The sequence below is a fragment of the Hetaerina americana genome, unplaced genomic scaffold (assembly GCF_022747635.1).
Source record: "Hetaerina americana unplaced genomic scaffold, ioHetAmer1.1.p SCAF_2, whole genome shotgun sequence".
Taxonomy (NCBI): domain Eukaryota; kingdom Metazoa; phylum Arthropoda; class Insecta; order Odonata; family Calopterygidae; genus Hetaerina; species Hetaerina americana.
In genome coordinates this window covers 108,283,475-108,308,765 of record NW_027286763.1, presented here as the reverse complement: position 1 = coordinate 108,308,765, position 25,291 = coordinate 108,283,475, and the positions used below count along the sequence as shown (strand labels likewise).

Below are 25,291 nucleotides of genomic sequence, written 5' to 3'. Positions count from 1 at the left end.
AATATAACGGCACAAGAGAACAAAAAATAACAGGTAACAGATAACACATAAAGGGCACTCCCATTGGACCCACTGGAGTCCTACGTGAAGAAGGTCTCGGAGAAGGCCGAAAGCTCAATCAATCTACAATGTGAGTGTCCTCTATGTGTTTTGTGTTACCTGTTTTATTTTGTGTTCTATTGTGCCTATATATATATATATATATATATATATATATATATATATATATATATATATATATATATATATACATATACATATACATACACATACATACATACATACACACACCCACACACTCCTCTCCCCTCTCCTTCCCCCCTTAATCTTCCGCACAAAGGTTCTGGAAACCTTACTTTACCGTTCGGAGGAACTCTGATCACTGTTATTTGTTTCCCCCAAATGTGTTTGCAAGTCGTGCGCTCAAAAATCGATGCATGACTTGAATGGCGATATCTATCCTGCTTTCATTGGGGTCGTGTGATGCATAGGCTGAGTATTGGAATTCAAAGATTCAGTGTAAACATCACTCGTAGCAGTACCTATTGCATGTCACCCGAGAACTTGGGATGCGTATTAGGGAATCACATAGGAATCCTTCGGTGTCTGCAAATTGATTTGGTTTCTCCAATTTTAAATGACTTATAATATTAACCTCTCAAGGTGTTAGCACTGGATAAGGGAAGGATTCTGAAGAAACACTACTCACTACGGTTTTTTTAAACGGTGTCATCAAATATGTTTTGTGACATTTCCCATGTGTCGGACCTATGTCCAACCTTAGGTAAATTTATTTCAACGTAAGTTTGCTTTTCGTGGGTGGAAAGCGAGTATAAGGATGTTTTCCTTGGGTCATAAGAAAAGTACATATATCCACTCACTCCAACGGTGTTCATTTAAATCTCTCATTTAAAATGCTCGCAGCGTAGTTTACAAGTTATTAACACATTAGTATAATTTTCCAGGTAAAATAATCTAAACCGATTAGTATTAAAGGTTCAGGACTCATGATTTAATGTTGGAGAGTCACAAATGTAAGGTTAGAAAAGTCCTTGGCGATAATATTCCTATCATATGGGTCAGGTTTTTAGGTCTTCTCATAAATCTGTTTATATATTTTTTTAGATGTATACACACACGCACGCAAAAAAAAATGTGTGTGTGTGTATGTATATATATATATATATATATATATATATATATATATATATATATATATATACACACACACACATCGGGTTGATTAACCTGCTATATATGTATATGTATAGCAGGTTAATCAACCCGAAGGTCGGTTTGGTAGGTGATGGCAGAGTTCACCCCGTACTAAGGCCGACAGCGTGTGAAATTCACACATCAGGGTGGGGGGGGGGAAGTTCCTTTCCCTGTGCCGGTTATGGTTTTCCAGGAAGATCTGGTACCCGAAAAATCGCATAGCTTGGGTGGAGCTGCAGGTGCCCAAAGTGCCTTGCCCGGAATCGAACCCCGGGACCCTCTGGTCAGCAGTCCAACGCTCTACCCACTGGACTACCGCGACCCGGTTATATATATATATATATATATATATATATATATATATATATATATATATATATATATATAGACTGCACAAGTGCGTTGCTCTTAATCATTTTTTCGACATTTTCATGGAAGAAATAGTGAGAGACACCTCATGAGAGGGACTGGGGTTTGGAGAGAAGGTAAATGGATAAACTCACGTAATGAGTTTTTCGGATGATCAAGCCAGTAAGCGCATTGCCGTCACTGGAAAGTGCAGAACAACACCGCGTGGTAAGTATGGAGTGTCCATCGGCGATAAGAAGCCCAAGTGATCAGCGGAATGAGAAAAATAAAAATTAGGTTCACAAGAAATGGGTCGTCGAGATTATTTATTTTAGTTGTGAGGGCTGAAACTAGAGCAGGTAAAATGGTAGCTTATCTAGGAAGTGTTCTAGAATGAAATGTGAAAAATGGCAACGCGAGTAACTTAATGGAAGAACTGCGCAAAGTATAGATGATTTTGCAGAGGAGGGAATTGATGAAAGGATTGTTAGGGAAAGTGGAGGAGAAAATATTAATCGATGCTTTTTTTGAAAGTTTGGTAAGGCTGGGAATCGTGGAGGGAAGAGAATAATCGTGGACTAGAATCTCTGAGGGGATATTGATTTGGAGAAGGGTATATTGGGCACAAGAGAAGACAAACGAAGAAGTGCAGGGCATGGCGAGGACATTTTTGTTGGGAGTAATTCAAAAAAGGGAATAAATGTGGACTCAAGACATGATGAGTGACAATTGAATGCTGAAGACTGTTACGTAGGGTAAATATTCTGACAAGCTATCTTCTAGAAGGGAAAAAATAGCTATAGTGGACGAAAGGAAAGAAAGCGCGAGAAGGATGTGGTATTTTAGGAACAGTTCGCGAGGCTATTTCCAGATGCGGTGTTTAGATATTTCATGTCGTGTGAAGCGGTGCTTAGAAGATTTTGGATATTATTAATCCTTCTGTTCATCATAAATCCTTCCTCAGTTTCAGCTTCATAATGCTTTAATGAAGTAAGTAAAGCAGATTTCGGATCTGTGTGTAGGAGAACCTCGTACTGATTGCGCGTCGAAGGATTTATTTTTTTGGCAAAAATATATTCTTCAGATTTCATTGCCTGGTTGTGAGAGCATTGAAATTTCATGCTATTGGGGTTGTGTCTTAAAGGGAAAAACACCCCGCGTGTATGTACTTGAAAGGAATAATTTCGTAGCGTGCTTAGTTTTCAAAGAATGCACATCTATATCTACGCAATACCCCGCAAGCCGCCGCTTGGACGTGTGGCGGGGGGTGTTAGGACACCACCCGAAAAATTGAATGCCAATGCCATGCGTTAAAAAGATGCTAACCCACACGGACGAATATATTCATGCAAAATGTATTTCCACCTACTGACTTGCGATTACGATATACTAGCAACTAATACAAGTGCATGAACAGGTTGTCTACGTGGCTTATAAACTTGTACTCGCTTGCTTGATATTTATTTAATACTGTAATGATTACTTCGATTTTTTCACGAGAATGATTCCTGAGATGATGATGATGATATTATGCCTAGTAAAGCTCTAATGTGTGAACTAATGAGTGAGTATTTTTTAAAGAACTTCCAGGAATATCGTCATCCTGCCACCATAGCTCACGAGTCAATCTTTAGTTATTTTTCAAAGAATCCTGGCGAGAATAAGAGGCGCATCACGGTAGATGTAGAGTCGTGGGTTCGCGCCCCCGTCGTCACAGCATTTTCTTTCCCTCGTTCACTTTTTCCTCGTCGCCGCATTGCCTGTCCAAAACACTCCCGGTGTGCCAAGTGTGCACACACGAGGTCATTAGAGCCGCGGAAACATCCTACGGCGCGTCCGCTATTCATCTTTTTCCTCCCCCACGCCCAATGAGGGAACTCGTCAAAACCATCCCCCGCCGTTGTCCACCTCCCCCCCCGTGGTCCTTCGTTCGAGGAAAGGGGCGAAGGTTTGGCCCACTCTCTTCCCCCCCCTTCTCTTCCTCCCCCTCCGCGCGCCATAACGACACGTCTGCGGCCCGCCGCGGGGTGGCGATGGGGAGGTGGATTCCTCTTGGCTCCAGCGGCACCAACTCCTCCTTCCTCCTCCTCCTTCCTCCTCCTCCTTCCTCCTCCTCCTCCTTCCTCCTCCTCCTTCCTCCTCCTCCTTCCTCCTCTTCCTTCCTCCTCCTCCTTCCTCCTCCTCCTTCCTCCTCCTCCTTCCTCCTCCTCCTTCCTCCTCCTCCTCCTTCCTCCTCCCTCCTCCTCCTCCTCCTTCCTCCTCCTCCTTCCTCCTCCTCCTCCTTCCTCCTCCTCCTTCCTCCTCCTCCTTCTTCCTCCTCCCTCCTCCCTCTTCCTCCTCCTCCTTCCTCCTCCCTCTTCTTCCTCCTCCTTCCTCCTCCCTCCTCCTCCTTCCTCCTCCTCCTTCATCCTCCTCCTTCATCCTCCTCCTCCTTCCTCCTCATCCTCCCACCTCACGCATGCCGCCAATCGACTCCCACCCCACGTCTCCTCCAACCGTGGCCCCAAAAAAATACCCTACCCCGTCCTTCCTCTTCCTTCCATCGGGATTCCTCGTGCGTCGGGAATGTGAATGTGTGTGGCCTTGGTTGTATGTTTTTTGTCGTTCATCCCTCCCCTCCGTCTTCCTCAATGCAGCGGCGGCAGTGTTTCGAGTGTGAGTGAGATTATGGCGAGTTCCCCCCCCCCTTTCCCCTCCCCCTCTCCTTCTCTTTCACTCTGGGTGTAACGGTTTTCATCCGTCGATTCCGAGGCAGCGGTCTGAGGAAACTGTGACGCCCTCTCCTGTGATGGCGCTCAACTAGTTACATAGTCGCCCGGTGGGGGATTGGTTCCTCCCTACCATCCCTCCCGTGGCCCCCGCTCCGCCCCCCCATCCCCCCCTCCCTCCCAACCCCCCCCTCCCTCTCCCGTGACCCTCTCCTTGTGCCTCTGGTGCGTTCCGATCGCCTCACCTTCCACTTCCGCCGGCCTTTGCCCCAAAAAATCGGTGCATCGCTTCCGCGAGCGGCAGGATTGAGTTATTAGACCACATCTCGCAAGTCGGGGGGCGGCGGGGGGTTGGTCGTATTGGTGCTCAGATGGTCGATGCCTAGGTCCGCCGGGCCCTTCAGACGGCGGAAGGGAAATGAGTTTACCCTGCCACGGTAACTTATGTGGAGTCCCCTAAAAATAGGGAAATAAAAAATGGAATTCAGTCGGTCGAACCGGAAATATGCAACAATCGACAGCTCGCGTGAAGAGCGGAAGTGAATTCGCAATTCCATTTTTTATGTTTATATTTTTTCGGGTGTAAAATTGTTTGGGATCTTGATTCATTTCTCGCAGTTATGAGGAGGACTCTGATTGTATCGATATTGTTCTACAGTTGGTGAAACACGTGTATGAAAACCGAAACTCTCCATTCAAAGCCCACCTATTAAATGGATGCTTTGTTGTTCATTGGTCACCGAAGTGATGTGACGTATAGTCCACCGTAACACTTACAAAAAAATAAGAAATCCAATACTCGTGCTGTGGTAGTTTTTTAATCTGATTTTTTCGTATTTAAATGGGTCACGTAATCGGGAAGTCTATTTAATTGATTTTATTGAACTCAGATCCGATTGAAGAGTTTCCTCATGGTGTAATACGATATCGAATCAACTATGCTCCGGGCAGAAATGGAAACTCCAAACTTGACATGAGTGGAATTGTCATTGCACTAATTGGCCTATACTCCTTGGGCAGTGAAGTAAGATCTGGCGCTTTCCAGGCGTATTTGCTTCATGAAGTTTTCTCGGGTCTTCCACTGGGTCAGTAGTTCTATGTTGGCCGACGTTTCGATGCCCGACTCGTGCATCGTCATCAGGGTAGATGAGGACGCCCTGAGGACGATGCTCGAGACGGGCATCGAAACGTTGGCCAATATGGAACCGTTGACCCGGTGGAAGACCCGAGAAAACTTCATGAAACTCCTTAGGGAGTATTGACCAATGCATTTCAGGAGACGGAGGCACCTCGGAGGAAATTTCGCCCAAATATTTCGACGCTTTTGCTGCGCAGGGGAATCTTGTCGATGAAATCAAGTTGCTGGTGGTCCACTGTTCAGAGTTTATGGTTTACCGCATGTCGTGCTCTGCTGCAGTGACCTGATGGCTGCCTGCATGGATGGTTTTCTTCGGCAATCCTCGAGATGAAGGCAACCTCCTCCCCAAATACTTGTTGCGTGAATGAATGTGTTATGAGCGATATTTTCTCCTCTCGTGGAAAGTAATTTTTTATGGAAATGACGACAACCGTGAAAGCTCTTTTTTAAAGGCAATGGTGTTGCTGCTACATTGCAGGTGTTCTCACTGAAGGCTGTAAAAAACGATCGAAGAAGCGCCAATAGCTCTAGCAATGGCTTAGATTTCAGCGCTATCTGCGTCGAAAATCACGTGTGTCCAGAGCGTCCGGTTATCACTGTTAAAGTTTGACCATTAACTTCCGTTCTGTAGTCTTGTTATTGTTCTCAGTGACTTGTTCTGGGTTTTGGAGACTTAAGCACAGACTGATTTGCCGCTACGGCGTAATCTGATGCTATATCATTAATAATTATGATCTACATCATTTGAATGTTTTCACGATACATTTCAACTGAAAAAGTTATGTAAAATGATATTTTTTTATTTGGCTCGCCTGTTATTGAATCACCCCATGCCATGCTTCTCAGGGCTCCATGCCGAATTAGAAGAAAAACTGAGATTCAGAGCGTCTAATCTTTCTCAATTGTCATTATTTAGCGTAAGCGACGTTCTTTAGAGAACTGCTTAAACGACTGCACGAAGTCATTTAACTTCCATTAGGTACTCATAACTTTTCCCCCTTCGCACGACCGAATTTTTCGTCAATTTTTAAATCCATAAAAAATTTGAATAAAGACCTTTAATGGAACTTGAGTCATTAAGGGTCAAAATTATGACCCCTCCTCTCCCCCCCCCCTTTTCCGCCCTCCGTTATGTCGGCATTCGTTTTTTACCGGGCAGGCCATCTGGTTAACTGACCATTTATTGATTAAAACGATCGTAACCGGAGCGATAAGCGAGCGACGATCAACGTGATTGGAATGGCGTCGATCCACCAAGGGGAAAAGGTATCTTGATGGGAAATCAACGCCCAGTTAAGTACTCCATAGCGACCACGAAGAGTCAGCCATCCGTTCTAGCGTCTTCCGTCAAATTCTTTAATATTGAATGGAATTATTTCATATGCCGCAGGACTCTTTATGTACGAGGCAAGCTCCTAAGCTGTCAAGGCCGACTCTAAGGTTGATTACTGCTGCTTTAATGATATAATCTGTTGCTTCGTATCTCGGTTAGATTATCTCAATAAATGCCCTTCATTGAAGTTTCAGTCCAGTGTGGAAAAGTCTCATCATCTTCACGAACTATAAGTCAAACATTTCGTAAGAAGAAGGCATGCAAGCAAGTCTACGTGTAAATAAAATGCCGAGAGCCTTTCTTGTATGATACCGGGAAGTGCGACAGTAAAATATGCTAATGAGGAAAAAATCCCATTTATTTTCCCGAGTTCCGTCTTTAGTGATGCGGACTAGGACCCCACCGACGAAATTGTGTACCTTCATCATGACCTCTTTCCCTTTTGAAACTTAATGGCCTCCTTATCCTTTACTTTCGTGTGAGAGAACATTTTCTAGTAAACGCTTGCTCACTTGCTAAGTAGACCCTTAAATAGTTCTTAATTTTCTTCTCAATAATAATAATAATAATTCTAATGTTTTCCTCTTGGGGTCATCGCTTCAACTTTTTTCCTCCAGTTATTCTCCATAAGACTTCATTATCTGTTATGATTCGTCCAGGCCATCTGTTTTGCCGTTCTAGTGGACGCTATTTGCACTTTTTTTTATATTTGCTCGTTAGTCAACCTGTCGGTGCTTGATTTTTATGAGTCATCTCCCCTCCCCCCTCACACTACTCTCCGAAAACCTTAAATGTTTTTGTTGCCCTTGCCAAGTTTATCGGATTTCAAAATTCATCTGCTAATGTTTCCTTGTTTTCATTCTTAATTATTTCGGATTACTGCGCCTCCTTAGATACTCCTCTCAACCACTGTAATCAATCCGAAGTTTGGATAGATGGGAAAGGTCTCTCTCTTCGGATGGAGACCTGTGCGGCGAGTGAAAATCACGTATTTAGCAGGGCATGAGGTGGCCGATCCCCACGCTCCACAAAATTCTGGTACCCGAAAAATCCCCCAGATGGGGTGGAGACGAGGCAGACCGGAGACATCTCCCAGTTTTGTGGCTAGCTCTCTGTCCAGTGGGCGAACTATCCACCCACTGGGCCACCGTATATTATTAGTGTCTTTCTGGTTGCTTTCCGAAATTAATGCAATTGAATTTTCCGCTCCGCTCCTATTGATCGGAGGGGGATCGAACCACTAAAAGAGTAGGTGGGGGGAAGGATGCTAAGCTTTGCCAGGACACCGGTCTCAGTGCTCTCCAAGCTGTGGAAGCGGCAGGACGTCAGTTATTGTAAACCTCTGCGCGCCGACCATGCCACGAAAAAAATGGAATCAGCGATCGAGCAATGTTATCCGATTATTAAGTATTGTGATAAACTGAAAATATCTCTTGAGGAGACAAACAAAATGATTCGTGAGGCTTTCGGGGGGGACTCTGCTGTCCTACTCACAGTTTCGGGGTGGTGAAAGGCCTTTAAGGAGGGCCGGGAAGAGGTTCACGACGAACAACGCTCTGGGCGGCCGTCAACCAGCGAAACCAACAACAATGTGGCTCGTCTTCGACAATTGTTGGACTCTGACTGTCGACTGAGTACCAAGATGGTTGCTAATTAACTGAACTTGTAGTCTACTGTTGTGTTTCGCATTGTCAATTGTTAAAAGGGTCATCAGGGTGGGAAAAGATATCTCCGCCACCAGACAACTCCATCACGTCAACGCTCCTGGCCACAACGCGCTACGACTCCGCGAGTTCCTGGCCAAACACCAGGTACCAACGCTGCCCATCACCCACTCTATAGTCCTGACGTCGCCCCGGCAGACTTCGTTTTGTTCTTTCGGATTAAGGCGGCCCTGAAAGGAACCCGTTTTTTTGTACATAGATGATATTAAATCAGCCGTATCGAAGACCTTGCGAGAGGTCCCCGAAGACGTCTTCCGGGGCGCGTACCGGTCATGGCAGAGTCGCTGGAAAAAATGTGTATAGGCCCAAGGAAAGAGTACTTTGAAGAATTTTAAGTTTTTGTGCGAGCATGTTTAATAAATTGTTTAAAAAAAATATTTCCTTTACTTTCGGAACGCACTCTGTGTATTTTTCACTGACGTGTTTTTAGAGCATCGAAATCGCCCGGAATTTTAATTTTTCAGTCATAGTTTCATTTCCACGCGCGGTGATATATCCAGGGCTCGATAATTCTCTTCATCGGTCCGGCACGCGGTTTCTCCTTCCTCTCCACGCCTTCTTCCTTTGCGTCAGGGCTGTGCTCAGATTGGTCCTGCTCGCGGTGACGGCGGCGCGATTGGCACGCACCCGAAGTCCATACTTCCGCGCCCCCGAACTCCAACGCCACGTAACGTTTTGTCGCTTGTGTCCACGCAGGAAATGGGGGCGGACTGTCGTCGAATATTCCCTCGGGAAATCGTTTGCGATGTCCATTCTTCGACGGCGATCCTCTTCCGTGCTTTCTTTCCAAATGATTTCGCAGCGTTGTTGTGGAAGGTATGACTCGTCCCGACTTCTTCCGCTACTTTGACCGCTTTCTCTCTCTCTCTCTCTCTCTCGAGTCCATGGACGACGTCCTTCCGGTCCACTCAGATGACTTTCGGGATTTTATCGACCCATCAGATATTCGACGCGGCGAAGCGGTCGGGAAAACTCTTGAATCTCCGTCATCGCGTGTTTGATGTGCGAGTCAAGGGTCATCTCCCGTAGCCATGTGTGCTTCATTGTGAGTCTCCGCGTTGTGAGAAGTTTCCGAAATGTTTGTTTACTCGGTGCCACTCCCCGAGTTGAGGCGATGGATTGCTTGGGATTTTGTACCCACGAGAATAATACTAAATGCCCCCCCACTCAACGGACGAGAAGACTCAGGAAGGGTGGTCATTTATTTTTCCCCAGCTCATGTGCAGAGTCACTTCCTGCTTAACTTGTGGTCGATATCTGGTTTTATCAGGGTCTCAGGCAACTAGCGCCGCTAGTGGGCGGGGGCTATAATTTGCATCATGGCCGGCTGATTGCACCAGTTCGCGCATTTATTGCACAGATCACGTATACTTAAATCAATTACAGGTGGACATGATAAGTCGCTGAGTCATAAGATTACTTCGGCACTTTGGGCTCGATAGGAAACCTAGTCGTGTCCATCCGAGTCGGGGCGAGTGAAGCAATCGTTGACGCACTTCAGTTAGTCGTAGCGATGCCATTCGATGTCCCCTTAAAAATATTTCCGTTATGATGTAAACGGAACCGACTGTTTTGTTTTGACCTGTGTAACAAATTCTTTATTTGTGAGTGGTTTGCATGTTCTTAGGTATGGATAAATACTCTTTTTAATTTATTTCCTAGTGGATTAAGTGTTCATGTGTAAATGACATCATTTCGGATTAAGTATGTGCGGTTAAGTTTTCCTGCCTTAGTGTAACGGCTCATCTCCCTCCACCACTCAAATGACCGTTTCCAAGGCAACGGAGAAAAAAATGTCGCGCGCCGCAGCGTCAATGATGCTCACCCGCGCAAAAAAAAAACTCTTCATTGTCATGTTTTCTCCTCAATATCACATGGCGAGTATTAATCTGTTGTTAATGACATGCAGTGTCGTAAATGGATGTAATAGCCGTCCGTGAATCGCGTTTGTTTTCCCCCTCCCCCGTCACTTGTTTTCATTTTGCGATAGCATCGACAGCTGGCACTGCTTGCGACTAAAGAAACTAGCTGGATATCAGCAAAAAAAAGGAGCACATTTTGGCTCTGAATCTCCCTCGTCAATCTTGTATTAAGTCATGGAGATGGCTCATCCGTGCTGTAGTGTGAGTGCACCGTGATTGAAGTGGTGGATTTTTTTAAAATGATGAGTATGATGATTGAATTGAGCAAAAAATGTTCCAGTAGTTTTTTTGGTTTTTTTATCGCTTTGCGGTAAACGGATGCGATCGGTCCGTGTCAATGGAAAAGCTGGCAGAATATCGTGGCGGTGGTGGTTGGAAAAGGGCAGAGGTTCTAAGAAGATTAAGTTTACGATATTCTTAAACGCTAATGGCTTTCCATTCCGAGCGATGTCTATTTTATAACACGTGTCGCGTGATTTAAGTGTTATAAGTAATAATAGAAGTGATCATTAGGCTTTAGAGTAAGGTCGAAGGTTACGCCAAGTCGTGTAATCGCGAGATGAGAGAAAGGGCACTTAAACTATACCCGAGAGAAAGGACACTAAACTACGTATACCTTTTCCTTTCTCACTCTCCGTGGTTTCTCGGGTAAATGCGCTGTAAATAAGGAACCGTATTGAATGGAAGTTGAACCACGGCAAATGTTTGTTGGCTGTCGGAGTTGTCCGCCACAAAACTCGTTTTCGTCCCCACTTATCGCCTTTTCAGATACTGCACTTCATGAGACCACATCACCACGGGGACAAAGAGCAACAACTTAGGCGTTGTTGGATCGAATTCTCAGAGACCCAACTTTCACCTGAGAGAATTTTTTTTTAGGCGTGTGAGGCTGGAATAGAGATATGTACCTCATGAAATGCGTTTATTTTTACAATATGTCTGCCTACTTCACTTTCTTTTTTAACTTTGGAAAAAGTAATTCTTCCGTCCATGGAGATGTATGGTTAATGCTTGTCGGCGCCGTTGAAATGAATTATCTCTCTTAGACTTAGTAAATGCGCTGCGCTTAACATTTACAAGCGATTTCAGCGAGAGAGATTTCAGACGGAGGATCTCACTTGGGAAGATGGTGGAACCAAATCATTAAGAAAACTAATGCCCGAATCCACTCAGTTGAAGGTGATTATTTCACCGGCAACAAATTTACTTCGACTACTTATTTCTAAAATTTGGATTGCGAACTGAAAATTCTGAAAACTATGATGGACTGATGGTGGCCATCGGGAGAAAAAGCAAATTTTACGAGATAGGTACACTCTACTAGACTGAATTCATTGAATAATAATTCCTTAAGCCGTAAAGGAGTTTTCTCACTCCGTTGTACAAGTAAAAAAAGAAAGGGAAAACATTGAGATTGGTGTGGTGATTAATGGGGAAAGTTAATCCCTCGCCAGTGATAACAGACGCCCATTGAAAATATTAGGACGTTCGCAATTGCACATAGGACTATTTCCGGAATATGTTTACGAGGAAATTGATCCTATTGACCATATTCGGCAACTTACAAATACACACACACACGCAGTTACACTGGTTAGCCCAAAATGGTTCACGGGGAAGATTTTCCCAACGATGGGTACCGGCTCTTGGCTACCTTAAACACTTTGTGTAAAGGTAGAATATATAATAGGAAGAGACCGAATAGATTTGCGAAGAAATTGATCGAGATGCCCAGGGGGGGCATGCTTGGGGGAATAATGCTCCCACCCGCTCACTGACTTAGGCGTCGCAGCACAAAGCAATAGAAACACTCGGGAATATGAATTGGACGATACACTACGCAGGAGGATTTCTTGATGGCGTTGTCAAAAACGAAAATGGTGGGGAATTGAACCCTTCAGTTAAAAGAAGAAAAAATGAAAAATAAGAAGGATGGTAAAAAAACACGTGAATACTAAGGGAAACGCAACAATGTAAATAGCGGATACGCGTATTTCGATTGCGAAGTGATCCTCTTCAGCTCCCTAAAGGAGGAAAACCACTAAAAAAGAAAGTTGAAGGGTTTATTTATTTTATTTTATTTATTCAGTATTAGTCCGAAAACAGTACATTTTGGCCTTTACATCGAACTATTAACAACGATAACAATGGTCACATTCACAAACACCCAATCCCTAGGTGGAGGAAAACTCACCCAGGCGCGAATCGAACCCGCGACCCTTGGAATGGCAGACGAGGACGTCTGCCAAAGAAACTGCGGGAGATGCCGCAAGGGTAACTTTAAACTGAGTCTTCCGCTAATATGAATTTCAATGCAACAATGTCAGAGTGTAGAAATCATTCGCCTTGACCGGGATTCGAACCCAGATCCCTCAATGTCCGGTCAAGTGCTTTAGCCAGTTAAGCTATCGAGGCGTCCTCATAAAATAAACAGGCTGAAGCACTCGACTGCACATGTAAGGATCCGGGTTCGAATCCCGGATAAGGAGAAAGATTTTTACACTCTGAAATAGTTGCATTGAAAGTTAAAGGGCTTCTTTTTTTTACTTTTATGTTGGTGTTCAAAATAAACTTTCATTGCTTAAGGAAATATTATTCAATATATTCAGTCTAAAAAGAGGCCGTAAGAAGCTGACTTTGTCCTTTCCAGGTACTCACAATAATTATTTTGATAGTGAAGATTTCGAAGTTCGAAAAATGAATCATTGGTTTTTATATTTATTTCTTTTTCTCGCCCCTCCAACTCCCTGAAGGGGAGCCACTTGTGCGACTCATTTTTCCGAATCATTAGAGCTGTCAACATGCAAATTGTCGCTGTGATTTCCTGCTACGCTTCATTCCTAACAATCACATTTTCGATTGTATCCCATAGCATGGGCAATCTTGTAACGTGAAAACCAAACAGGTTAGATGAGTTATTTTTTAACGACGGGAAATATTCGTAGATTTATTTGAGCTATTTCTCGCTCAAATCATCATATGACGGTTCGATTCTTGATGCTTCCGATGGAGACATACAAGGTCCGTCTGGGCCCTCTGGGCACCACTTTGGTCTTCGGGGAAGCCTAAACATACGGATTCGCGTCGTAGGGTATTTGTAAATCTGTGTGCGCGGATATGTTTTTCCATATGCGAATCTCTAGTCGCATATATGCGATAATTTAGCAGATATACTGTGGCTCAATTTTTTCATATCTATATTTGTTCCGGTCTATCTTGAGACCAAAAAGTTGAAATAAAGTCGCTGGAAAAGGATCCTCTTACAAAAAACATTTGCGTTTCGTTCCATCTCTTCACCGTCAAGAGCCAGCGAAAAAAGCACGGCGGCTTATGATAGTAAGCCTAATTCCACATCGAGTGATATCATTTTCATGGCTCCAGGATGATTGCATGGGTTCGAGGAGCAGGCATCTTCGATGGGCGTACGTAATTAAAGACGGGTGGTTCAATTTAATTATCCTTCCCGCGAGTTCAGTGTTAAAGATGGCAGTGAGGTGTCGAATGGTTGGGAACTTTTTCATTTCTCAGGTGTTTGTCATGTCCAAAGTTTTTACGTGCGGACGATGTGACAGTCGCACGTCCGTCTTTCATTTCGCGCGCAATTTCCCCGGGTGCGTCGCCCCCCCCCCGCCCCCCTATCTTCTCATCCGCCCTCAGGCTCCTGGAATTGATATCCACACAAATCCTCCGCTTCTCTCGTTTCGAATCCGGGCGACTTTCACGTGCTTTTACCCGCGTCAAATTGTTTCCTAGAGCGCAGCTGTGTATTCATCTTTTTTTCCCCTCCGTAATTTTTACCGCGCTAATCCGTCGCATCGCCTCGACCGATTCCTCTCCCCTAGGCCTAGGTTGCCTTATGTGCGTCCGGCTTATTCCTTTCCCGGCCTCGGTGTCGCTCCCCGACGGCGTTCGCGGTGGTCGACGTCTCCTCCGGTCTACCACGGAGGGATGCATTCCTGCAGCGACACTTCGCCGCTAACTTCGTCTTTCGTCTTAGAGTGGCGTCTTTTAACCCCTCTCTCTCTCTCTTTTGTTATCAGTGATATCCTGCAATTTTTATTTATTGTCATGCCCCTGCATGCATGAAGATATTCATGCGTCAACTCGGGTTATAAAAGACATTCCTCTCTCCATTACGGCGATTCGTCCTTTGCGTTGAGGAATGTGTGTCGTGGTGTCAGTTCTCTTTCTGCTTACTCCGTGTCGAGCGACTCTTTTCCCTTTCGCTGACATCTCCCGGTCCGGCGCCCGCTTTTCCCGCCGTGGTAAACGAAGAAGGCGGTGGAATTCATTTCACTTGGTTGACCTTTGAGTTTTCTCATGCATTCAGGGAAATGTTTAGGTTGCGGTTGGCGTGCTTTTAACCCTTGTGAAATTTAAAGGTCAAATGCATTTCTTTATGGATTGAAAAAATTTCATCTGTGAGAGAGTGGCGCATTCGTCGTTAATGCTAACATCAGGATTGATTGAAGAAATGCAACGGTGAAATGGCTCGAATCTGCTTCCGAGGCATATCTCGACGAATGGTAGCGGCATTTCTCCTCCGCAGCTCGAAACGAATAATAAATTATATTGTTTTTGTTCGTGGACATGAAATCGCAGTTCTATAGTATTTCTACCGTTTTATTGGTATTTCCTATTTTGCTGATTTTTTCACGCAATCGTGGTAGTCATGTACGCATTGCTGCGTTTTGTTGATCAGAAAGTACTCGCATATTTTCCGTAAGAGTAACTTAATTCGGTTACCTTTTTCCGGCAGGTGGTCTAAGATCTTAATTTAATTCAATATAACTTGTTAATCATAAGTGTAATCAGATCTGAAAAGAAATTAATCTGTTTATTTACTTAACTTAATGTGGTTGCGAAAATCGTTATTTGTGATGAACAAGATTTTTTTTTACATGCGGCCACTGTGAATGTAACCTCTCTTTCCTCCCTCCCTCCCTCACCTTCCTCCCTCCTTTTCCACCCTCCCTTTCCTCCCTCCCTCCCCTTCTTCCCTTCCTTCCTCCCTCCATTCCTTTCCTCCCATTTCTCCCTCAATCCCTTTCCTCCTATTCCTCCTTCCCATTCCTCCTTCCCTTTCCTTCCTCGACGCTTTTGGAGGGAGGTGGGTCAGGGTGGAACTCGGGCCTAAATTACCGTGATTTCCCGTGGAATGAAGTTGTAATGTCAAAGTATTAGCCCTTCGATGGTAAATGCCGTTGTAAAATCAAGGACTTATTTGTTTTAACCATGCCGTGTCATTAATTTTCAATAAGATTTTGATCGCAGAGCACACAGATTAGTTTTTTCGTCCTGGGAACGAATTATGTGAATCTTTTCGTGGTACAAATACGTTTCAGTTGCATAGGTGTATGTTCTGCATCGTTGAGTTTCATTGGCCATTCAAATAACTTTCAGAAGAAAATTGCATAGAAACATATGATGATATCACATACTACGATATAACGTTGAAGTTTAGGCATAAATATATTAATTTAGGGCAGTGCTAATTGAAGTGATTTGCACAGATAATTCCTGGTAGATAAAATGTCACTCTTCGACATAATTTTTACGAAAACCGTTTCACGGAAACCTGTGTTGGAAACTCTTCTCAGCTGTCGAGGACTGCAGTCTTAATTTTAGTCGTCAGTACCAACGAACCGTAAATATTACAATAAATGTTTACGGTTCAAAGACGTGATCTTGCCAAGTATGAAATGCCGTTTCGAAAAATGAAAGTTTCTGGCGTCACTTGGTGGAAATTCTTCATATTGAAATTAAATTTAAAATACTTGGCCTTTCCACATAAGCTTTTTTTTTATTAAACTTAGGTTTATGTGGAAAGGCGAAGTATTTTAAATTTAATTTCAATATGCCGTTTCGAATTTATATCTCTTCCATCGAATCATTTTCCTTCCGTGGCTTATATATCGCAGGATTTCAATTTTTTTATTCCAAGGTACATATTCAGTAGACAACGTTCATTAGCGCCCCGTGAGAATGCGAATGTATTTTTTTGTGATTCATTCTTCAATTAAATTTAGTTAAAGAAATATTTGCCAAGTCCATCTCCATGAATTGCGTTTACAAGCAGGAAAACGTCTATTAAGGAGAGCATCGAAGGAGTGATGCCCTAACGGATGTGGATCGCACGCGAAGAAAATTATGACTGGGAGTTTTTATTTGTAATTCGTGTGTAAAATGCAATGCATTGTAATGTGCGTCAATGTGAGTGGACATTGAAAACAATTGCATATAGTTATATACGAGTGATTCATTTTCATATAGCTTCTACTGTGGGATTTCACCCTGGAACATTTTCCGTTTAAAGCCTTACGTCATTGTTCACCGATTAATAAGTTCTACTCTCTGAGTATACCTTTAATGTTTTTTTTTCGTGCATTGCGCGTAGTCGGTGGTGGGAAAACTTCGAATGTGAACTGTCTTCTCTCCGTATTCATCCGAAGAAAACTCGGTGGTATGCAACGAAGGCTTGAATTCCTTTTTTTTTTAGAGTGCAGAGTGCGTTGTTCTTTAAGAATGTAAATTTATCAATCGAGCCGTCGACGTAGAGAAACGATAACTTTTTTCAGTTTCGCGCCACAAAAATCTGAGGCGCTGACGACTATTTTGAAAACTGGCGCGGATTTCCTTCCCCCCCGGTCTTAAATGGCTTCCCACCCCGCCCGTACCTCACGCATGTATCGCGTGACTCACCTCCTCTCTTCGTAATGAGCTTTATTCCCCCTCCGCCCAGGTGTCGTCCCTCCCCACGCCCTCGCGCCCGTCCCCCACCGGTCTCTGGGCTCAGTCCATGCTGCCATGAGTGCACGGCTTTCGGTTTTGTCGGCGGTTAAATCGCTAAATAGGAATTGACCAGACTTCCCCTATTCGGGGCCTCCTCGCGATGACGAGGTTCCTGGCATCAGCCTGCCATCGAGGAGGAAGTTTGGCGCCGTAATATTATAACCTCTGGTTGCAAATTGCTGAGTTCATTTGAATTGCAATCTTTTGAAAAAGTTCCTTGAGTCATTTAGAAATCGTATTATTAGTCGGTAATATTCGTTTACCGAAAGTCAATTCCAGGTCAAAGTCAGGATTTCCTTAAGTTTTTTCAGTGTTAGGTCGTGACACTTAAAGGCATATTTATCGAAACTTTTAAGATGATATGATGAATCTGCCAGTTTATCTAATTCGCTCATTTCAATTGGGAAAAGAATGAAAACTACAAAATATATTGTCTTTTTTTATTATTTTTATGGATGAAACGTAATACGCGAAAGACAAGCTTGTATTTGGTAGAGAGGATGTCCGAGGACAGGATAGGTTGGAGGAAATAAGCAAAAGGGTGCAAGCATCTTCAACTGTGGTAAAATTATAATTCTTTTCCTTCTCTGTTCATAATTAGAAAGGGATTGATAGATAGAGGTATTTATTTAGGCGATTAAGAGACCAAATGGTCCCCTTCTTCCAATTAACCCATCATCACAAGCATATCATAATAGCCATAAAATTATATATATATATATATATATATATATATATATATATATATATATATATATATTCATTCACATGGAAATAGATGTAAGGAAAACGGATAGGAACACACACAAAGGACGAACACAGTAGAGGTGGGGAAGGCGGAATCGAAATATTTCCTCGACCGGGACTCGAACACCGGATCTTTCCGCTTGCCGGGCGGGTGCTCTTACCGCTTGAGCTATCGAGGAAACGTAATTTACACTGAGATCCGTGGGTGTGGAGGGGTGTTCTTGGAGTGCGGCGATAAATCGGATCCGCGGAAATGACTTCTTTGAAGGGTGATCGTTATTCCGTGAAATTCTGCAAATCCTTCACGGAAAATTTTTGAGTTGATTACCAATGCTTATGTTGAGGTTGCCATGAAACGAAACGCGTGTTACGATTGGTTTACCCGATTCAAAAAGGGGCGGCGATCAGAAGAAGACGACGAGCGTTCCGTAAGACCATCAAAGTCGTCGACTGATGACGCCCACATCGAGAAAGTGAATCAACCCGTCCGTGTAAATCGACATTTGACTGGGTTTCTGTCGCCGAAACTTTTGTGTTGATTCACGTCGTATAGTGCTGACGAGTGTTTGCTTTCTGTCGTAATACGATATGGGGATGTTTTAGTTTTTCAAAACACGTGGATATTCCCTTTTTTTTAACCACCGAAAAATTCCATGAAATGTCTTTAAAAAGTTGGTAGGAATGATTCTAGTCTTCTTATTTTTATCGCAAAATTTTGTTACTTTGTTTCCGTATTCCTAAATTCAACGGATCGTGTGCACCGTTGAAGCATTTGCACCGTCGAACGACGATAGACCTTCAATCGACGCACAGGTTGTGTACAGTCATTTTTATGTCTGATATAAGTAAAGCATGGGTGTTCTTGTAAAGCGTAACCGTGTCTTCATTTTCATTCGCCCAGTTCCATGGCTTAGGTTGCGAAGTCTTTTACGCCTTGTTTTGGGGGGGGGGGAAAGGGGCGTTTATTTGTGTAATTCACGTTTTGTGTTGTTCCGTGCGAAAATTCGAATGGTCCGATTTTACTTGCCTTTTTCTCCGGGCGCGCGGTGTTGTCTCTCGTAATACTTCGATCCATTTAAGGTTAACCTAAAATTTAGCTCCGAAGGATGTCTCGAACAAAAATACAAATTGGTCAGTTCCTTGTCCGTGTGTTTCCCAAAGTCGGTTACCCTGGCTTGCCCTTAATAAGATGTTTTTTTTCCTCCTGCCGTTCGATTCTTGAATCTAATTAACCCGCTTCGAGAAGTGAAACCATTTCTTGTCCTTCGCTCCATTCCACCTCGGGGCGTCGGCCGACCAGGTTCCTCAATGACTCGTTCAGCGACGGATTCTATTGGGCATCCCTTTATTGTAATTTTGATCATCGCTCATCTCTCGGTGGCGAAGAGGAAGAGAGAGAGTGTGTGTGTGTGTTTGGCGATTAAGTCTGCTAATTCACGTCGTCGCACCCCGCGTGAGTTGTCAATCCTCCGGAGATGCATCCCTGTGCGGGGTCCCCCTCGACGTGGTGCCCCCGTTCCCATAAATATCACCCCCCCACCTTCCTCCCCTCTCCGCGATCCGCTTTTTCTATTAGCGGCGTCGCCCTTCCGAGACACCCTCGGCTCGATTCCATCATCCCCCCGCCCCCCCTCACCACTCAGCATCCTCCACAAATAACACGCACGCAGACTCCAGCGTTGCCACCCACTTCGGAGGATGCTCTCTTCCCTCCGGGTGGAGTGGGAATGTCGTCGGATGCGCAATCTTTTTCTTTCTTTTTTTCTCTCTGTACACGAAAATAATAGTTCGTCGAGGCGTGCGTTGTAATTGTGGTCCTGCTTTTACTCGGTGGAAATAATGCACTCCGCTCAGCTGCGTTGACCGCATTCGGCGACCCCCAAAGCCGCTTCGGTGGTTGAGCACATCCCGTCCGAAGTTGACCCTGTGAAAATCGTGCTTACTAGTTCAATTTGGGTGGCGCTGTTCGGTACATAATGGGCGTATCTACAAATATCACTTCCCGTATTTTTGAAAACACCTTCGAATATTTTTAAAAAATTTCTTCTGGCCGTTAAGTCGCCCGAGAAGAACATGAGGTCTGGTGATTAGTCAAAAACTGGAGGTTATTTTTATTTAATAATTTCACAGTTGAGAAGAATGGAGTAAAAATGGACGAAAAGGAAATACGAACGATGAAGTTCCAAGGATGGTGGGGGAAGAGAAACGGCTGTCGGGAGATGTTTGATTGATGCAAGGTTAGTGGGTCCAGACAGTCAGAGGGATGCTGGAGACGGGGTTGGTGGGGGGGGGGGTTGGAAAGAGAGGTGCAGGGAGGGAAATGAAAAGCATTTTTGATCAAATTAAGGGCGGTAGAAATGAGTTAAGGAATAAGTTAATCTTAACTTTTATAAAGGGGTTTGAAGATATTTTGTTTCATATTAGTTAAGGGCTTAGGAATAGTGTGTAATGCCAGGGTCTATTTAAACCCACCCTAAGACCCTAAAAATGTCGGCCCCGGTGGCAGTGGGGTAACGCCCTCGCCTGTCAACCCAGAGGTCACGGGTTCGATTCCCGCCTGTGTGGGTCTTTCTCCATCAAAGGCTTGGGTGTTTGTGATTGTTTCTATTGTTATTTATAAACCATAAAATAGTTATCAATCTGAACGTGGGTCGGTTTGGTAGGTGATGGTAGAGTTCACCCAATGCTAAGCCCTATACAGCGTGTGAAATTCACACATCAGGGTAGCAAGGGGGGCCAGTTCCTTTTCCTGTGCCGGTTGTGGTTTCCGAGGAAGATCTGGTACCCGAAAAATCACATAGTTTGGGTGGAGCTGCAGGTGCCCAGAGTCCCTTGCCCGGGAATCGAACCCGGTCAGTAGTCCAGGAAATCGGGCCCCTCCGGTCAGTAATCCAACGCTCTACCCCCTAGACTACTGGAACTCACTTTCTATTGTCATATCATTGTTTAAAGTCCGATGCGAAGGCCTAAGTGCTGTTTTCGGATTATTATGAAATAAATAAATAATTAATCTGCTAATAATTGTTAGCGTTGCATCAGGGAGTAGTTTAATGGAGTCTAATCGGCGTAGGCTCACTGTTTAATGGTGAAGTCTTGTTAACGTGGAGCACGGAGAATGTTGATGTCATCCGTCTCCAACTTGTTCGCATGAAGCTTGTGTAAAAATTTTTATGAGGACAGAAATTTTAAAATGCGATAAAAATTATTGGGTTAGTAAATTGGTTAAATACGTTTCATTTCTGAGTGAAACCTCAAGGAAGGTAAGTCGGTGTAAATTTCCTGGCCGTATTGGAGGAAATTGGAAGCTACAAAAGTAACTTCGGCTTGCCTCATTTCTACCACCCCGTCAAAATGATTTCGTATGATAAGAACTGCGGTGGCGGAGGGTTATGCGCTCGAAAGTGGCGTATCGTAATGTCGCGACATGGCGAATGAGCGAAAGACGATCCGAGTTTCTATTTGCGAGCGTCTCTTTTTTCTCCCGACATCGACATAGCAAATGACTTATGGGGGGAACACGACTTCCCGGATGTCATCAGACGGAAATAAATGTCCTCGCGATGAAACCCTTTGGGAGTGAGAGACGTGAGTGCTCTTCCTCGGGAATACTCATTCAAGCTTCTCGAAGCTGTCACGACACACGCTCGCGCGTATATACCAGGAATATTCATAAAGTAAGGGCCGTTTGTTTATTTTTAAATATTGGCGCTTCAGAACACAGTTTTACTCCTGCAGCACCATCTACTGATTCATTGAGAAGCTATAGCAGCGTTTGTTTTGTTTCCGAAGTCGTTTGCTTGTCCGTGCTTGCAAACAACAATGTCCGCGACAATCGTTCATCCCGCCAGCTGTGAAACGCGTTGTTCCGTCATACGATTCTTGTATGCAAAAGGATTGCCGGCTGCTGAAATTCATCGGGAGTTATGCCTAGTTTATGGACCAACAGTTATGAGTGATGGAAAGGTTAGACAAGGGCGCAGTGATTTTAAAAATAGACGAACAGATGTCCATGACGAAGAGCGAAGTGGCAGGCCCAGTATTCTGACCGATGAAATTGTTACGCAAATGCAACAAGAACTACGATGTGATCGTCGATTGACGATTAATGAATGGCCTGGCTGAACAATTTCCTCAACTTGTACGTACTACTATCTACAATATTGACACGGAAAACCTCGGACACCACAAATTGTGTCCCAGGTGAGTACCGAAAATGCTCACCGACCACCACAAAGAGCAAAGAATGTCCAGTGGACGAGAGTTTTTGGGCCGTTACCAACAAGATGGAGATGACTTGTTTTCTCACATTGTTACGTGGGACGAGACGTGAATTTTCTTGCACTTGAAACAGTTGTTCGATGGACTACGTTTCGAAACCGAAGAGGAACTCAAGAACGGCGTTGTCAATTGGTTAAACTCTGAGGCGGCGAGCTTCTATGCAGAGGGGTTAAAGAAGCTGGTGCATCGGTACGAAAAATGCTAAGAAGTGAACGGCGATTACATAGAGAAGTGAAGTAGGTTTGTAGCTTCCTAAAAGTGCTAAAAAATGTTTCATATGAGTATATTTTTGCCTGTGACCAAACGGCCCTCACCTTTTGAGCATGCCTCGTACATTGTCATACATACGCAGTCACACCTACGTGCGAATAAAACTTCCTTGATTTGTCCAGAGCCTTTCGTGTACCTTATATTCGTAGTTAAACCTTAAATTTCTCGTTAAATAAATTCCCGATATTCTATTTTCCCATGCCATCTTCTCTGGAACATAATTTCAGGAAATGATTATGGATTCACAAAAGCAACGATCAATTCCAAAAATTACAAATAAATTGTAAATATGTATTACGACCTAGGTTTCCCTTATTAAGGTCCCCAGATGGTGCCGTAGTAAGCGAAACCGAGGTCATAATAGGTATTTAATTTGTGGAATGGCACGTGTCTTTTGTAAATTCTTGGTGATGTTTCGTTCCACACAATATCGCTGGAACCTTCGTTCTTTGTTCCATATTTGGTTGAAATTAAGCAACTATCGTTGAAATTTATGAAAGCGTCAATTTTGGAAGTCAGTAGCCCCCTCCCCTATTGACTCTATGGCCTCCTGATCGATAATGGATGTCGGACACTCTAGAATTAAGCATACCTCTATGCTTCCCCAACAGGTTTCCTGTAAATATACAAGTCAATTTGAGAGTTTCTTAAGAATTATATTCAATCCATAATAAAACTATTCAAGTCAAACTAAGAAATTAAAAAAGTATTAAGTTTTGTATCGAAATTTCATCACCGAATCAATATTTGTTGGAGAAAATGTTAAGGACTCTTGCATTTAAGAAACTGGAGCATTATAAAATCTTCAAATGACGACAAATCACATGAAATCCCGTTTTTTTACGGAATATTTCCGCGTTTATTTAACTAACCGTTGTCGACATAGCTGACCTAGCACTCGAAAAGAAAACCCTGCCAACTTCGTTTCTCTTTTAACGCACGCATTTTGTCGAATCCTATCTCCCCCCCTCAATCACTCCGAGGAACTCAGCGAAAGACGTGCAAGTCCTTCGAACTCGCGGCGACTTACTTATCGTCCGTTCGCCGCAGCGCGACTTCCAAACACCCGAGACTTCTTCCCACTCCGCCGACCGAGATATACGCTCCCCTCGCCGCTCCAAACCAAACCCTTCTCCTCTTTACTCCTCTTTTCCAATCACCCCTTCCGATCCGACCGCGCCTACTTCCCCACGCCCCCAACCCCATCTCCCACCGAACACATCCAGATCTCACGGCATATTAGACCACCCCGAGACTTATTTTCTCCCTCCCTCTCTCTCCCACCTTCCCCGTTTCCTGCCTCTCCCACAACCCCCCTCCCCCTCTCTCTCCACGCGGCTGGCGGGGACAAAGTCTCCCCAGTTCGTAGAGAGTTGTCGCCCGGTGGAGGTCCGCGCTTTTGTGTCGAGCCGGCGAAGGGATGGATGGAATACTAGTTCTTCCGGGTGGGCCGTCCGCACCCTCTGGATCGAACACCTTAGGGGGAGGGCAAGGAGTACAGTTCAACGGCCTTCCGGGAAGGTTCAATCGCCAGTGTCCTTGCTATGCACCTTGCCTTGTCACTTCGTCCTTGGTTGTGTCTTCTTGTCCCGAGTCCAAAATTTTATGTGGCCCTGTTGGAAGCGATAGACATATCTCAAATTCGGCAGCCATGGAATAATAATAGCGTTTGAAAAGAAGTCACGTGTGGTTCAAACGGAGCGACAATCACGATACCATCGTGGCATTATTGCCTTATTCCTTGACTGCTTGGCATTTTTATAATCATTATTATTTCGATCGATTTTAGAAAAAATAAGACCTTATGCTCTTTCGGTTGCAGCGCGTGAGATATCGACGTCTCGTACGTGACTCGCCCCCCTCCCAACCCCTTCTCTCCGGGGCCCACCACCGCGTGGCCCCCTCCCCTCCTCCCCCTCTCTCCACTCCCCCACCATTTGACATCGTCGCACACGCGCCTGGCGTCGCTCACATGGCTGTTGGTCTAACCAGCGACCGGAACGTTCTCCACGGTTACCACAAGTGGTGCTGCCACGCTTCTGGTGTTGGTGCATGTGAGGATTTTTCGATCCTGTATCGATCGTGGGATGGTGAGTGAACGAGGGTTTAAGCCCTCCGTGAGTGGGGGTTAGGGGTGTGCATTAGCCCCACCTGGCGAGGGGCGGGGGAGGGGGGGTTGCAACTCTCCAGCCCCCACCAGACGCATGGCGCGAGTCATTTGATTTTCTCTCACATTGGGATCCACTCGAGACACACGACCATGAAGTGCGTCAGGTGAGTCCACCGTTATTTATTTATTATTTTATAAGCTAATCGCGTTTCCGCGTGAATTCCCTCCCAATCCTTCCCATCTCCGTTCCGAAAAAAACGCTTCGCATTCACGAGACTTTTTTTCTGAAAGGGGTTGGAAAATATTTTTTCGATCCTTTCTACTGTTAGCGTTTTTTTGGGGTGTTGGTCTTTTTTTTGGCGTTAGATTCAGCGCTTTGTGACCGGAATTTGTGTCCGATTAATCTGGTTCGGACGTTTGCGAATGGTATTTATGGCACCGTTTCGTTCGCGATCGGTCACCGCCTCCCATCCACCCGAAGGAAAATAGCCTTTGCAGGTGGTTCTGCCACTCACTTAAAGAAAAGTGCGAGTGGTGTCGTTCATCTATTTTTTTTTGCTGAACAACCCTCGTCAACTCTGAGCTTTGGGAAATATTTTTGTGATATCACTATTATTATTAACAGTTGAATAATATTTTCTGTGATTGCTTGTGGCTGTGTGGTATGAGCACGTTACATATCTGCATTGGGAGTAGATGTTTATGC

The 25,291-nt window shown here is 44.4% G+C and overlaps 1 protein-coding gene across 6 annotated transcripts in view; it reads left to right on the top strand.

The window, feature by feature from the left end:
* Positions 1-25,291, top strand: part of LOC139688373 (rho GTPase-activating protein conundrum-like) — a 221,268-nt gene that overhangs the window by 147,120 nt on the left and 48,857 nt on the right. The window contains exon 1 of one of the 6 annotated variants that reach the window (XM_071585908.1): positions 24,721-24,749. The exons of the other annotated variants lie outside the window; for them this stretch is intronic. Within the exon in view, the coding sequence (XP_071442009.1) occupies positions 24,736-24,749 (14 nt within the window). The 5' untranslated portion in view covers positions 24,721-24,735. Of the gene's footprint in view, positions 1-24,720; positions 24,750-25,291 lie in introns of those variants that run through there. 6 annotated transcript variants of the gene reach the window in all.